This window comes from Hylobates moloch, unplaced genomic scaffold, assembly GCF_009828535.3.
Source record: "Hylobates moloch isolate HMO894 unplaced genomic scaffold, HMol_V3 SCAFFOLD_13, whole genome shotgun sequence".
Taxonomy (NCBI): Eukaryota; Metazoa; Chordata; class Mammalia; order Primates; family Hylobatidae; genus Hylobates; species Hylobates moloch.
In genome coordinates this window covers 23992471-24005598 of record NW_026652288.1, presented here as the reverse complement: position 1 = coordinate 24005598, position 13128 = coordinate 23992471, and the positions used below count along the sequence as shown (strand labels likewise).

General features: G+C 39.8%; 2 protein-coding genes across 9 annotated transcripts in view; one reads left to right on the top strand and one right to left on the bottom strand.

The window, feature by feature from the left end:
• Window positions 1-13128, top strand: part of ITSN2 (intersectin 2) — a 161165-nt gene that overhangs the window by 31175 nt on the left and 116862 nt on the right. For 7 of the 8 annotated variants that reach the window (XM_032172361.2, XM_032172365.2, XM_032172364.2 and 4 more), the window contains exon 2: window positions 4757-4820. The exons of the other annotated variant lie outside the window; for it this stretch is intronic. In XM_032172361.2, the coding sequence (XP_032028252.1) occupies window positions 4790-4820 (31 nt within the window). In that variant the 5' untranslated portion in view covers window positions 4757-4789. The remainder of the gene's footprint in view (window positions 1-4756; window positions 4821-13128) is intronic. 8 annotated transcript variants of the gene reach the window in all.
• On the bottom strand, window positions 2093-2489 carry LOC116480403 (non-histone chromosomal protein HMG-17-like). The gene has a single exon (XM_032753329.2). It carries the CDS (start codon window positions 2470-2472, stop codon window positions 2200-2202), a length of 273 nt encoding a protein of 90 aa, XP_032609220.1. The 5' UTR covers window positions 2473-2489; the 3' UTR covers window positions 2093-2199.

The window sequence follows — 13128 nt, the reverse complement described above, 5'->3', positions numbered from 1 at the left end:
CCCTGGTAGGCCAAGGCAGGCGGCTGGGAGGCAGAGGCTGCCGCGAGCCCAGACCACGCCACCGCACTCCAGCCCGGGCAATACCGAGCACCGGGTGAGCGAGACTCCGTCTGTAGTCCCAGCACCCTGGGAGGCCGAGGTGGGCAGAGCGTTCGGGGTCAGGAGCTGGCGACCAGCGTGGCCAAGATGGCGAACGCGCGCCGGCAGGCAAAGGAGAAAAAACAGGCAGCGGTGGCGCGCGCCGGCAGTCCCAGGCAGTCCGCGGCACGGGGCAGCAGCGAGACGAGGAGATTGCTGCCCGGGCCACAGAGGGAAAGGAAAGAAAGAAAAAGAAAGAAAGAAAAGAAAGAAAGAGAGAGAGAGAAGGGAGGGAGGGAGCTAGATTTCCATATATTATTAATATTTGGTTCATTCTCAGGTTTTGTTTCAGAATTATGCCTGTGATTATTGAGCATCTACTATGTGGCATTCTTTTTTTTTTTTTTCCAAGCCAAACTGTATCCAGCTTTATTAAAGATACTTTCCATAAACAGTCATGGTATTTCAGGCAGGACATGGGCAGACAATCATTAACAGTATACAACAATTTTCTTTTTTTTTTTTTGAGACAGAGTTTTGCTTTTGTTGCTCAGGCTGGAGTGCAATGGCCTGATCTTGGCTCACTACAACCTCCACCTCCTGGGTTCAAGCGATTCTCCTGCCTCAGCCACCCGAGTAGCTGGGATTACAGGCATCTGCCACCACGCCTGGCTAATTTTGTATTTTTAGTAACGATGGGGTTTCACCATGTTGGTCAGGCTGGTCTCGAACTCCTGACTTCAGGTGATCTGCCTACCTTGGCCTCCCAAAGTGCTGGGATTACAGGCGTGAGCCACTGCGCCCGGCCCCAACAACTTTCAAACTCCCTTCTTCAGTAGACCAAAAATCAGAAAATCAGAAAGCTTTACTCTAAAACCCAGTGAAGTCTTCATCTGATGCTGTGAACAGGGAAAGTTTAGAGTGAGGGTTGACATTTTCATATTTAGCATATTGTTTAACAACTTTTCCCAGCCGACCCTGACTTTCAGGAAGTGAAATGAAAATGGCAGAATTTATCTGAAGAACCACTGCTCTTTTGACAGGTGCCATCTCAATGGCATCACTGGAAAGTCCAGATTGCCTGACACACTGGTAACTAATGATTGGGGGTCAGGTCCCAACAGATACCTGGGTTTAAGGGAGTTAAGTCTCTACTGAAAGATGGAAAGGGAGAAGAGGACATAAAAACAAATTTGTTTTCCATACCACAAGGCTTTTGTGCCAAGGTGGCCATGTGTGTTAAAGTCCGGGAATCCCTCCTCCTGGGAGCCAAGAGGAACTCTCTCAAAACTGGAAGGGGAAGGTGTTTTCCCCACATTAGTCCAGCTTCGGAGACATTCTATTAGTGACATATGGCCCTTCCCCCAAAAACAACAATGAAGTGTTCTGTGTGCTAACAGCATAGCTTAAAAAAAAAAAAAAAAAGGCTGGGCGCAGTGGCTCACGCCTGTAATCCCAGCACTTTGGCAGGCTGAGGCAGGTGGATCACCTGAGGTCAGGAGTTCAAGACCAGCCTGGCTAACATAGTGAAACCCCATTTCTACTAAAAATACAAAAAATTAGCCGGGCATGATGATGCGCGCCTGTAATCCCAGCTACTTGGGAAGCTGAGGCAGGAGAATTGCTTGAACCTGGGAGGCGGAGGTTGCAGTGAGCCGAGATCGCGCCATTGCACTCCAACTTGGGCAACAATAGCGAAACTGTGCCTAAAAAAAAAAGAAAAAGTGGCCGGGCGCAGGGGCTCATGCCTGTAATCTCAGCACTTTGGGAGGCTGAGGCAGGTGGATCACCTGAGGTCAGGAGTTTGAGACAAGCCTGACCAACATGGTGAAATGCCATCTCTGCTAAAAATACAAAAATTAGCCAGGTGTGGTGGTGCCTGCCTATAATCCCAGCTACTCTGGAGACTGAGGCAGGAGAGTCGCTTGAATCCGTGAGGTGGAGGTTGCAGTGAGCCAAGATCACGCCACTGCATTCCAGCCTGGGCGATAGAGCGAGAATTCAACTCAAAAAAAAAAAAAAAAAAGTAAAACAAAATTCTGCATTTTTATAAAACTTGATAAAAAATAGATTTCAAACTACAGTCACCAGAAGTACACAGTTATAAAAAATGCACACACTTCACTTGGCATCTCCAGCATTTTCAGCTTTCTGTGCCCCGTCTGTTTTGGCATCTCCGTTTTCTGCAAGGTTATTCCCCTCCTTGCCAGCATCAGCTTTTCCCTTTTTCCCTTTGGGTACCTTCTCTCCCTTCTTTGCAGGGGCCTTTTCAGGGTTGGGCCCTGGCGTTGGAGGAGCACGTTTAGCAGACAACCTCATGGATCTTCTCTGTGGTTCGTTCTTCACCTTGGCTTTATCTCCTTTAGCATCCCCTTCACCCTTTCTCTTGGGCATGGTGGTGGCGACGGTGGTGGGAGGTAAGCACTTGGCACAGGATGCAGTGCTGTGCAGGCTTTGGTCAGTCCGGGGGTCGTTCTCGCCTCTTCTTCTTCACACTGCTATTTGGCATTCTTTTGTATTCACATAATACGTGATGACCAACAAATGGTTCTAGGCAGATGATTTGTAAATTTTAGACCTAGATCCCAACTGATTAAGGCCTTGTGTCCATGGGATCCCATTCCTCATTGGTTTTCTGTTGTTAGAGCCATCTTTAGTAATTCACATGCTATTATGCAGAGTTAGAAAATGCATTATTTGCAATAGTGGGTTTTCTCCCACGTTTTAAAATGGTCTCAGCCACAGAAAACTAATAAATAAGGGCCCTTGCTACTGCATATCTGTTAAGTAGATAGTTTGTTTTCAGCCATATAGCTTATTTTGGGTTAACATTACTTATGATTTGAAGTTGAAGAAGTAAAAATGTTATATTTGTTTGCAGTATTTCTGTATTTGAGGAAGTTGCAGTCATAACTTGATTTATGGGACTTCCTTCTGTGTTCATTTTTTAAGCTAGCTATAAAATGGTGAGAAACATTGACCACGATGTATATACTACTTAATGCCTTCTTTGTTTAAAATGGCTGTGCAAATATTTTTCTTAGGCTTCTAAAAATATTAATATTTAAATGATTTGGGCAAATAGATGAGATACGGCATGATCTTTTAATATAGTAGTGTTTTCCTGCAATATTATGATCCGTGGTTTTAATTACTAAGTGCATTGCTATAAATTTGCTAGGCCTTCACTTCCTAACTGGTCCTACTCTCAAAATTCGTGGAACAGGCTGTACGCAGTGACATATAGTCCCAGCGCTTTGGGTGGCTGAGGGAAGCAAATCACTTGAGCTCAGAAGTTCAAGAGTAGCCTGGCCAACATGGTAAAACCTCGTCTCTACTAAAACAAACAAACAAACAAAAATTAGCCGGGCATGGTGATGTGCGCCTGTAGACCCAGCTACTCAGGAGGCCGAGGCTGGAGAATTGCTTGAACCCGGGAGGTGAGGTTGCAGTGAGCTGAGATTGCGCCACTGCACTCCAGCCTGGGCGACAGAGTGTGACTCCATCTCAAGAAAAAAAACAAAACAAAACAAAAAAACAGACCCACAAAAAGATTCATGGAACAAATTTTGAATTTATTGACAGCTGAATAATGAATTCAGGGTTCAAAATGATACTGCACTCTCCTTTTCTGGATGTTTGCAAAATAGCAGCCATTTGTTGAACACCCTATGTGGCAGGCGGTTTACTGGATTATGTTTAACACTTTAAAAAATACTTCTGCAAAGTATTTTTTTATAGATGAGTAATCTAAATCTCAAAAAAAGGTTAAATAAATTTTCCATGGTCACAACTGGGAGAATAGCAGAGCTGGGTTTGAACCCAGAGCTGTGAATTTCCAAAGTTCCTTCTCTTAGAGTGCTTGCCCAGCACATTTAGTTATGTTATATATGTATTTTAATAATTATGTGTGTGTTTTAATAATTACTTTTTGACTATTTTATAAACCCCTTGAGCTCACTTAAACAGCTGCGCTACATTTATTTTGAGTATTTTTCTGTTTGGGAGTTTTTAAAAAATGATACTATGGGCTGGGTGCAGTGGCTCATGCCTGTAATCTCAGCACTTTGGGAGGCTGACGTGGGCGGGTCATTTGAGGCCAGGAGTTTGAGACCATTCTGGTCAACATGGCAAAACCCTATCCCTACTAAAAACACAAAAATGAGCCAGGCATGGTGGAGCATTCCTGTAGTCCCAGCTACTCAGGTGGCCAAGGTATGAGAATTGCTTGAATGCAGGAGGCAGGGGTTGCAGTGAGCTGAGATTGCACCACTGCACTGTAGCCTGGGTGACAGTGAGACTGTTTCCAAAAAAAAGGAAAAAAAAGGTATGGATTTCCATGTTATTCTTATATACTTAATTTATACAGTTGATTTATTTTGTTCTCTTCCAAATTAATTTTACAAGAATGTTGGTTCATACCAAGGGTTTCTTTATTCAGTATCTGCTGTTAAATATGTGACTGTTTTTCTGTATTAAGGCAGCACGATTACCCAACAAAGTCTCTTAACCTTCCTCAAATGTAAATTCTGCCTGTTCAGCAGCAGCAGAAGCTCTGCATTGTTTTCTGTTGGAAGTGTGAGCTGAAGGGGACAGACATTCCTACTGCTTAGCGGATGCACTAAGCTGTGATCTGCCCTTGTTGTATTATCAACGGCACAATATTTTTATGTTGCAGATGGCTGAGAGCTAGCAAGGAAAACTCAGGACCATGATGGCTCAGTTTCCCACAGCTATGAATGGTAAGCAGCTTTGTGCTTGTGGCAAGATGAGGTTATGGATTTTTTTTTTTTCTTGGATAGAGGTTTAAAATATTCATGTAGATAATTTTCCTTAAGTTTATAAATACAAAACTTGAAGTATTCTTGGAAAATATTTTGGAACACTGCATATGTCTTCTGTAAGAATATTATGTCGTAAATCCCATGACTATATTCTGGAACGTGTGTTTGCCATTGAGCAGTTAGGAATAACCAAAAGGTATATTGTGTTTGATGCATAAAACTGGATGACAAAAAGCAGAGTGCTATAAGGTGAATATTAAAGGTGTTTTGATAACATAACATGATTGTAAACCAATGAAGCCAATAAAGATTAATTTAGTAATATTTATGTAAGATTACGTTTTCCTTTTAGATAAGATTACGTATGCCTGCATACATAATTGTTTAATATGAAACATTTTAAAAGAAAGTGCTCGCCGGGTGTGGTGGCTCATGCCTGTAATTACTCTGTGAGGCTGAGGAGGGAGATCACTTGAGGTCAGGAGTTCGAGACCAGCCTGGTCAACATGGTGAAACCTAGTCTCTACTAAAAATACAAAAACTAGCCTAGTGTGGCCATGGGCACCTGTAATCCCAGCTGCTTGGGAGGTTGAGGCAGGGGAATCACTTGAACCACCCGGGAGGTGGCGGTTGCAGTGAGCCTAGATAGCGCCACTACAGTCCAGCCTGGGAAAGAGTGAGACTCCGTTTAAAAAAAAAAAAAAAAAAGAGAAAATGCTTAGGTAATTTCAATAATGAAACGTTTTTAAAGTTTTGTTCTGATTGTTCTGATTGTAGCTTTAATTCTTTTCCCAAATACTAATTAACTACCCTTAATAGGTATTAAGTTACTGTGTTTGTCATTTATAATTAATTGAAAAACATGCGTTATATTTTTAAATCGCTAAAGAAATCTAGATACTGAGTTCTTAATTTTATGTTAAACTGTATTAGCTAATTATAGATAAATATCAGGAAATAGAGAATAAACTCAATAATTCTTTATTATTTAAATTGAAAACAGTAATATTAAAGAGCTTTTAAAAAAAGGAGGGAAGAATAACCATTCCACCATCTTCACAAAGCAATTCTGTTTTGATATTACCATCTAGTGTTAATTAGTTGTTTTTTAAACTTGTTTTCAGACATAGGACCAAATCATTACATTGTTAATAACGAAAGTACATGTAGTGTATCTAAAGTTTTATGCCTCAGGATTTAGGAAAATCTTGGAGAAGTGAATTATTTGTATAAAAAGTAGAATCAAATTCTAATGCCTGGTAAGGTCCTGTGTCATTTAAGGATAGCCTTGAAGTAAAGATTTTGTTGTTTCGTGTTTTACCTTTTCAGAACCTATTAAGAATTAATGTGAGTATTGCTCCTATTGGGAAAATGATGTGGGATTATAAACATTGATACCACAGACAATTTTTAATAAATATTTTTTCCATAATGAGTGATACATGTAAGTTTAAAATTAGAGCAGTAATTATAGTAGTAACATGCTCTACTCAAGTTTGAGGATTTTTATGCCCCATACAAAGGAATTTGCATTAAACAGTTGAATTGTAAACTTCAGCCAACATGTTAATCAGGTTTATAAGCAAAATGAACGTAAAGCAGTACAGTCCCGGTCCTTCTTTATTCTGCTTCTTCCATTCCATAAACATTTATATATCTACTTTGCAGTTCATTGCATTGTATATAAAATATAACATTGAGAACAAATGGAATATTCAATAACAAAAGAATGATTATGTGAATAATCATCTAAAATGTTGGAAAGTGCATTTAGAAGTGCTATATAGGCATACAGATAGTAATTTTTTTTAAACTTCTGAAGAATTAATTGCATATGTAGACTGTGGTACCTTCCTACTTAGAAGATTGATGATAACTTAGACATATCTAATTTAAGTTCAATTCAGGGTATAAGATGTTACTGAGAGCAGCATTCATGTATAGTACAAAACTTTGCTCCTCTAGTAATCCTGACAGATTGTTAAATTGTTTTGATACCCATTGCTATTGGGACTTGTCTGTAAGTATGCCTGTGTGTGAATGTATATGTGTGTGTGTGTATGTATATATGTGTGTGTGTAAAAACCGAGATGAGACTACTTACTGAATGAGATCTAGCCTACAGTAGATGTTCTGTAAATGTGAAATTTTTTTTCTTCTCTGACTATAAGAACTTGTTTAAAAGAGCCAGCAGGTGAGATGAGAATGAGCAACAGAAATGTTTATGAAAATCTCGTATTTTCAATATCAGTGATGAGTTAGGGGAAGCAGATAGAATTTTAATGTATTTCTAACATGATTATTACATATTGTAAAAGTTTGTTAGCTTTTTAGGGAAATATTAGACATCAACCCCCAAACTTAGATTTTTCTGCCTCTTCGGTAAGGCTTACAGATAAATATAAACTAAGATTGGGAGATTTTTACTTGAAGTTCAAAGTAACAAACTTTTGCCTCTTCAAAGGCTTCTATTAGTTGATATATTTAAATAAGAAAGCCAGGATTGAATTAGCTATTTTAAAATTGGCTTTGAATTACATGTATTGCCCAGTTTTCTTATTTCAGTGTTTTGTTTTTTGAGACAGGGTCTCCACTGTGTTGCCCAGGTTGGAGTGTAGTGGTATGAACACAGCTCACTGCAGCCTCGACTTGCTAGATTCAAGCAATCCTCCTGCCTCTGCTTCCTGAGTAGCTGGGACCACAGGTGTGAGCCACCACACCCAGCTCATTTTTAGATTTTTTTGTAGAGATGGGGGTCTCACTATCTTGCCCAAGCTGGTCTTGAACTCTTGGGCTCAAGAAGTCCTCCCACCTTAGCCTCCCAAAGTGCTTGGATTACAGGCATGAGTCATCACACCTGACCAGTGTTATCTTTTTGTTCCTAGAAAATTCTTGGTGCATTAATACTTTATGTTTTAATATGATTAATTTTTTAAAAGGTTATTTGAACACTACTTAAAAATTATTCCTTGTTAAAATGCCTTAGAACATTTTTATTCTCTTGGTTACATTAATCATGATAATATGTAACCATGATTGTTGTGTGTGATTTTCTTGGCTGGTGGAGTCTCTTTAAAATATTAGAGTCTGTGAGTTCCTTTAAGGTGTTCATTTTTTTTTTTTTTTTTTTTTTTTTTTCCGGGTCTTGCTCTGTCAACACAGCCTGGAGTACAGTGGCATGAACATTGCTCGCTGCAATCTCAACCTCCAGGCTCAAGCAATTCCTTCTGCCTCAGCCTCCAGAGTTACTCAACTGGGACTACAGACATGTGCCACCATGACCAGCTACCTAAAAGAATTTTTTTTTAGAGATGGGGATCTCACTATGTTGGCCAGGCTGGTCTCAACTCCTGGGCTCAAGTGATCCTCCTGCCTCAGCCTTCTGAAGTGCTGGGCTGTGCCTAGCCAAGTGGTTCATTTTATTCATCTTTGTGCCCCATAAATGTTTACTGAATGAATGAATATGAAGGTGTCAAGATTACTTCTTGGAGACATGAGGAACTAAGTAGTAAACATAAACAGATGGGTTGAGTTTAGCCCCTGTGAAAACACGTAGCCAAGGAAATGTGAGGAGATAGTAATATATATAAGAAAGCATTATACTGTGATGAGCATTGGTGCATCAATCTTGATGCAGCAGAACTCTCTTTTGTCTTAGGATAGCAGTAGAGTCCATCACTGCCTGGGGATATATATACCCATGTATGTTAGAGCAGCTTTTTTTTTTAATTTAATTTAATTTAATTTTTTTTTTTTGAGACGGAGTCTCGCCCTGTCTCCCAGGCTGGAGTGCAGTGGCGTGATCTCTGCTCACTGCAAGCTCCACCTCCCGGGTTCACGCCATTCTCCTACCTCAGCCTCCCGAGTAGCTGGGACTACAGGCGCCTGCCACTACGCCCAGCTAATTTTTTGTATTTTTAGTAGAGACGGTGTTTCACCATGTTAGCCAGGATGATCTCGATCTCCTGACCTCGTGATCCGCCCGCCTCAGCCTCCTAAAGTGCTGGGATTACAGGCATGAGCCACCGCGCCCGGCCGAGCAGCTTTTAAGCCTTCCTAACCAAACTCTTCAGACTTAAAATAGTCTTAAGGTTTCTAACTAAAGAGCGTTAGTTTCAGGCTATTCCCTGAGAAAGATTTGAATGCTCTGACTTCTTTTTAATTATATTGTTCCCTGGGATTGGGTTGAATAAGGAAACTAATTTATTGAGCACTCTTAATATGGCAGGCATGTATTAAATGCTTTATATTTTTGTTTTAGTTTATTTTAAAGTTGGGTTTATTGGGGGTATAATTCACCCTTTTAAAGTATACAGTTTGATGAGTTTCTAAAACTATGTATAGTCATATAAATTAGGATATAAAACATTCGCATCACCTAAAAAGTTCTCTGTACCCTTATACCTCCACCCTTAGCCACGTATTATTGGCAACCACTGATCAGATTTCTGTCCTTACAGTTCTGCATTTTCCAGAATGTCATATAAATGGAATACACAATATGTAGCCTTTGGTGTCTGGCTTCTGTCACTTAGCAAAATATCTTTGTGATTCAGTCATAATGTTGCATGCATTTCTCCTGTTTACTGCTGAGTAGTAGTCCATTGTATAAATGTGTACCACAATTTATCCGTTCAGCCGTTCAGGTGCAGAACATTTGGATTATTTCCAGGTTTTAGTGATTATGACTAAATCTGCTATAACCATCAGAGAACAGGTTTTTATGTGGAAATAGGTCTTCATTTCTCTTGGGTATTTACCCAAGAGTCTTTTGTTAATACTCAAGAGTCTATTGTTGGGTCATGTGGAAATATATATTTAACTTCATAAGAAATTGCCAAACTGTTTTCCAAAGTGACTGTCACATTTGCTTTCCCACCAGCATATATGAGTTGTGGTTGTTTGGCATCTTTATCAGCACTCCGTGTTTTTGTTTTTGTTTTTTAATTTTCAGACATGCTAATAGACATGTAGTGATACCTTTTTGTGGTTTTAATTTACATTTCCCTGATGATAGTGATATTGAGCATCTTGTCACATGCTTATTTGCCATCTGTGTATCTTTGATGTGTCTGTTCAAATCTTTTGTTCCTTTTTTTGTGGGGGGGGGATTATTTTCTAATTTTTGAGTTGAATAGTCCTGTATATATGCTGACCTATATTTATTGAATATGTTTTGCAGATGTTTTCTCTCAGCCTGTAGTTTGTCTTTTCCTTTTCTTAAGAGTGTCCTTTAAGAGAGTGGAAATTTTAGATTTTTATAAAGTCCAGTTTGTCAAAATATTTTAATGATTTTTGCCTTTTGTGTTCCAAAAAGTCATTGCATAATCCAAAATCACAAACATTTTCTTCCATATTTTCTTCAAGAAGTTTTATCTTATATCTAGTTCTGTGATTCATTGAGAGTTAATTCATGTATATGCTGGAAGGTTGAGGTTCTTTGTTGTTTTTTCATATGGATATCCAGTTCTTTCAGTACCATTTGATGAAAGGACTGTTTTCCACCTTGAATTATCTCCACATCTTGTTGGAAATCAATGGACAATATATTTGTGAGTGTATTTCTTTTTAATTACCAACAAGACAGATAGTTTAATTAAGCCTGAGTAGACTCTAGTCTTGCCTTCAACACTTACCAATTTTATTACCTTGGGCAAATTATTTAATATCTCTGTACCACTGTTTCCTTCTCTGATAAACAGTGATAGCAATAGTTACCTCATGGGATTCTTTTTTTTTTTTTTTTGAGACGGAGTCTCGCTCTGTCGCCCAGGCTGGAGTGCAGTGGCGCAATCTCGGCTCACTGCAAGCTCCGCCTCCCGGGTTCACGCCATTCTCCTGCCTCAGCCTCCTGAGTAGCTGGGACTACAGGCGCCCGCCACCTCGCCCGGCTAATTTTTTTTGTATTTTTAGTAGAGACGGGGTTTCACCATGTTAGCCAGGATGGTCTCGATCTCCTGACCTCGTGATCTGCCCGCCTCGGCCTCCCAAAGTGCTGGGATTACAAGCGTGAGCCACCGCGCCCAGCCACCTCATGGGATTCTTACGAGACTTACTTGAAGCAATACATGTAAAGCCCTTAGAAAAGTACCTGACACACGGTGAGTTTCATTAAGTGTTAGCTATAATGGAGGTATATTTACATCTAATCTTTACAACAGGCCTGTGGAGTTATATAATATTCCTAGTTTATAGAGGTGGCATCTGAATTAGAAGGAACATGAGCCTCTTACCCATATATGTTGGTACATAGTATAGTGCAGAGTTCAGCATGTAGGCTCTGGAGTCAGGCTACCCACGTTCTAATCTCAGCTCTCACTTACTGTATGACCTTGAGCAAGTTACTTTATCACCATGCGTCTTTGGTTTCCTTATCTATAAAATGAGAATAATAATAGTACTTTAATTTATAGGTTAATGCTGGGGGCTCAGTGAGTTACTGCATATAAAGTCCCTGACAATAGTCAGGGTTCAATAAAGGTGAGCTGCTTCAATCTTTGTCATCCTTTGTTGTTGTCATTTTTGTTGTTTTTAAAATCAGCATCATAATTTTTCTGAAGTCATATAATAGAAAATAAGTTCTGTGGCTACACTACTTGCCTTCCTAGTGACAGGAATCCTGACAGGTTTATTTATTTATTTTCTGATAAACTGATAAACCAAGTAGGATTTTTACTACATATGTGAAGGTATTTCTTTATTTAGAAAGTGTGTAGGTTTAGCTATTTTAGGTCCTTAATTCTTCAGTACATCTGTTTCTTTATTTTTAACTATAATCTTAAAACTTCTCTTTAAGAGAGGATATTTATAGATTTTTTAATCCAGTCATTTAGGACTAAGAATAATTTGTTAAATCCATATTAGTGTTAAAAATTATAGTGAGCACCTACTTTTCAATGATATACATTCCTGGAAAATTGTCTTTGTAAGGCAGATTTTTATACAATACAAGCAGGAATTATGTATGAGTTTATATACCTAAACATATTTGGTTCCTTATTGGCAGAAATGGAATACATTGTAAAGGTAGTCAGAAGTATAGATGGTGATTAGTCATGTTGAATGTGCAGAGCTTTACAAAAACCTCAGAGAGCTGGTATAACCACATGGGAAGAGTGGACAACAAAAAGCTAATCCCAAGCTCAGGAAGAAACCCCTGTATTTGCAATGCAGACATCCTCAAAGAGTCTGGAACAAAAGCTATCAATCCTTTGCTTTAGAAGACGTACAGAAACATGAGAAACTCATGGAGAAGTGTCTCCCAAGAGTTCCTCTCCCTTGTTTCTCCATTGTCTTGACTTGTAGCAAATTTTCTCATGAGTATACATACCACTAAGTTGGCCACTCCGATTAATCTGACGAAACAGAGGCTGGGACTAAGTCTGATTTATTTTATGCAGCATTTGATTAAGACTAATCAACAGGACTCCAAGCAGCAGGTTGTTCTTAGATTGCAATGTTCTCAGCTGTGCTCTGCAGGGTCCCAGCTAAGCAAATCCTATAAATCATCAGTGTCTCCCTTAGAAAGCCAGGTGGCTTTCTCCTTAAAAAACAATTTTTTTTGTTGTTGTTGTTCTTGTTGTTGTTGTTTGTTTTTTGTTGAGACAGGGTCTTGTTCTGTCACCCAGACAGTGGTGTGATCACTGCTCACTGCAGCCTCAATCTCCTGGGCTCAAGCAATCCTTCTACCTCAGCCTCCCAAGTAGCTGGGATTACAGGTGTGAGCTACCACCCCTGGCTAATTTTTTAAAGTTTTTTGTAGAGATGGGGTCTCACTATGTTGCCCAGGCTGGTCTCAAACTCCTGAGCTCAAGGGATCCTCCTGCCTCAGCCTCCCAAAATACTGGGATTAGGTGTGCACCACCATGTCTGGCCTCTCCTTAAGTTTTATTTTAGCTTTTCTACCTGGCCTGAATCAGTAATCTGGGTACAGCAGGTTGTATTCATAATTGCACACATGTTATCTTGGCCTGCAAAAAAGAAAATCTAGGATAAATCTCTTAACAACCCTAGCCAGTGAGTCGAGGCTGACCTGAATGCCTTCCAGGACTGAGGAAGTGTTTTTTTAAACACTTGAAGATCTCTTCATGTACATTACTGTGTTTTTGGAGGGAGGCAAGTTAATGCATGGTTTCCACAGAAGAAGTAGACGATCAAGGGTGCGCACGGGTTATGCTTGGAAAGAAAATGGTTACAGTTATTCCCCCTGCAACCCCCACTGCCGTGGAACCTACATCAGAAGAGGGACACAGGTTGACAGTGCCTC

What these genes read in the sequence shown, in the direction of transcription:
- LOC116480403 (XM_032753329.2), bottom strand. Translation starts at nt 2,472, where the DNA reads ATGCCCAAGAGAAAGGGTGAAGGGGATGCTAAAGGAGATAAAGCCAAG.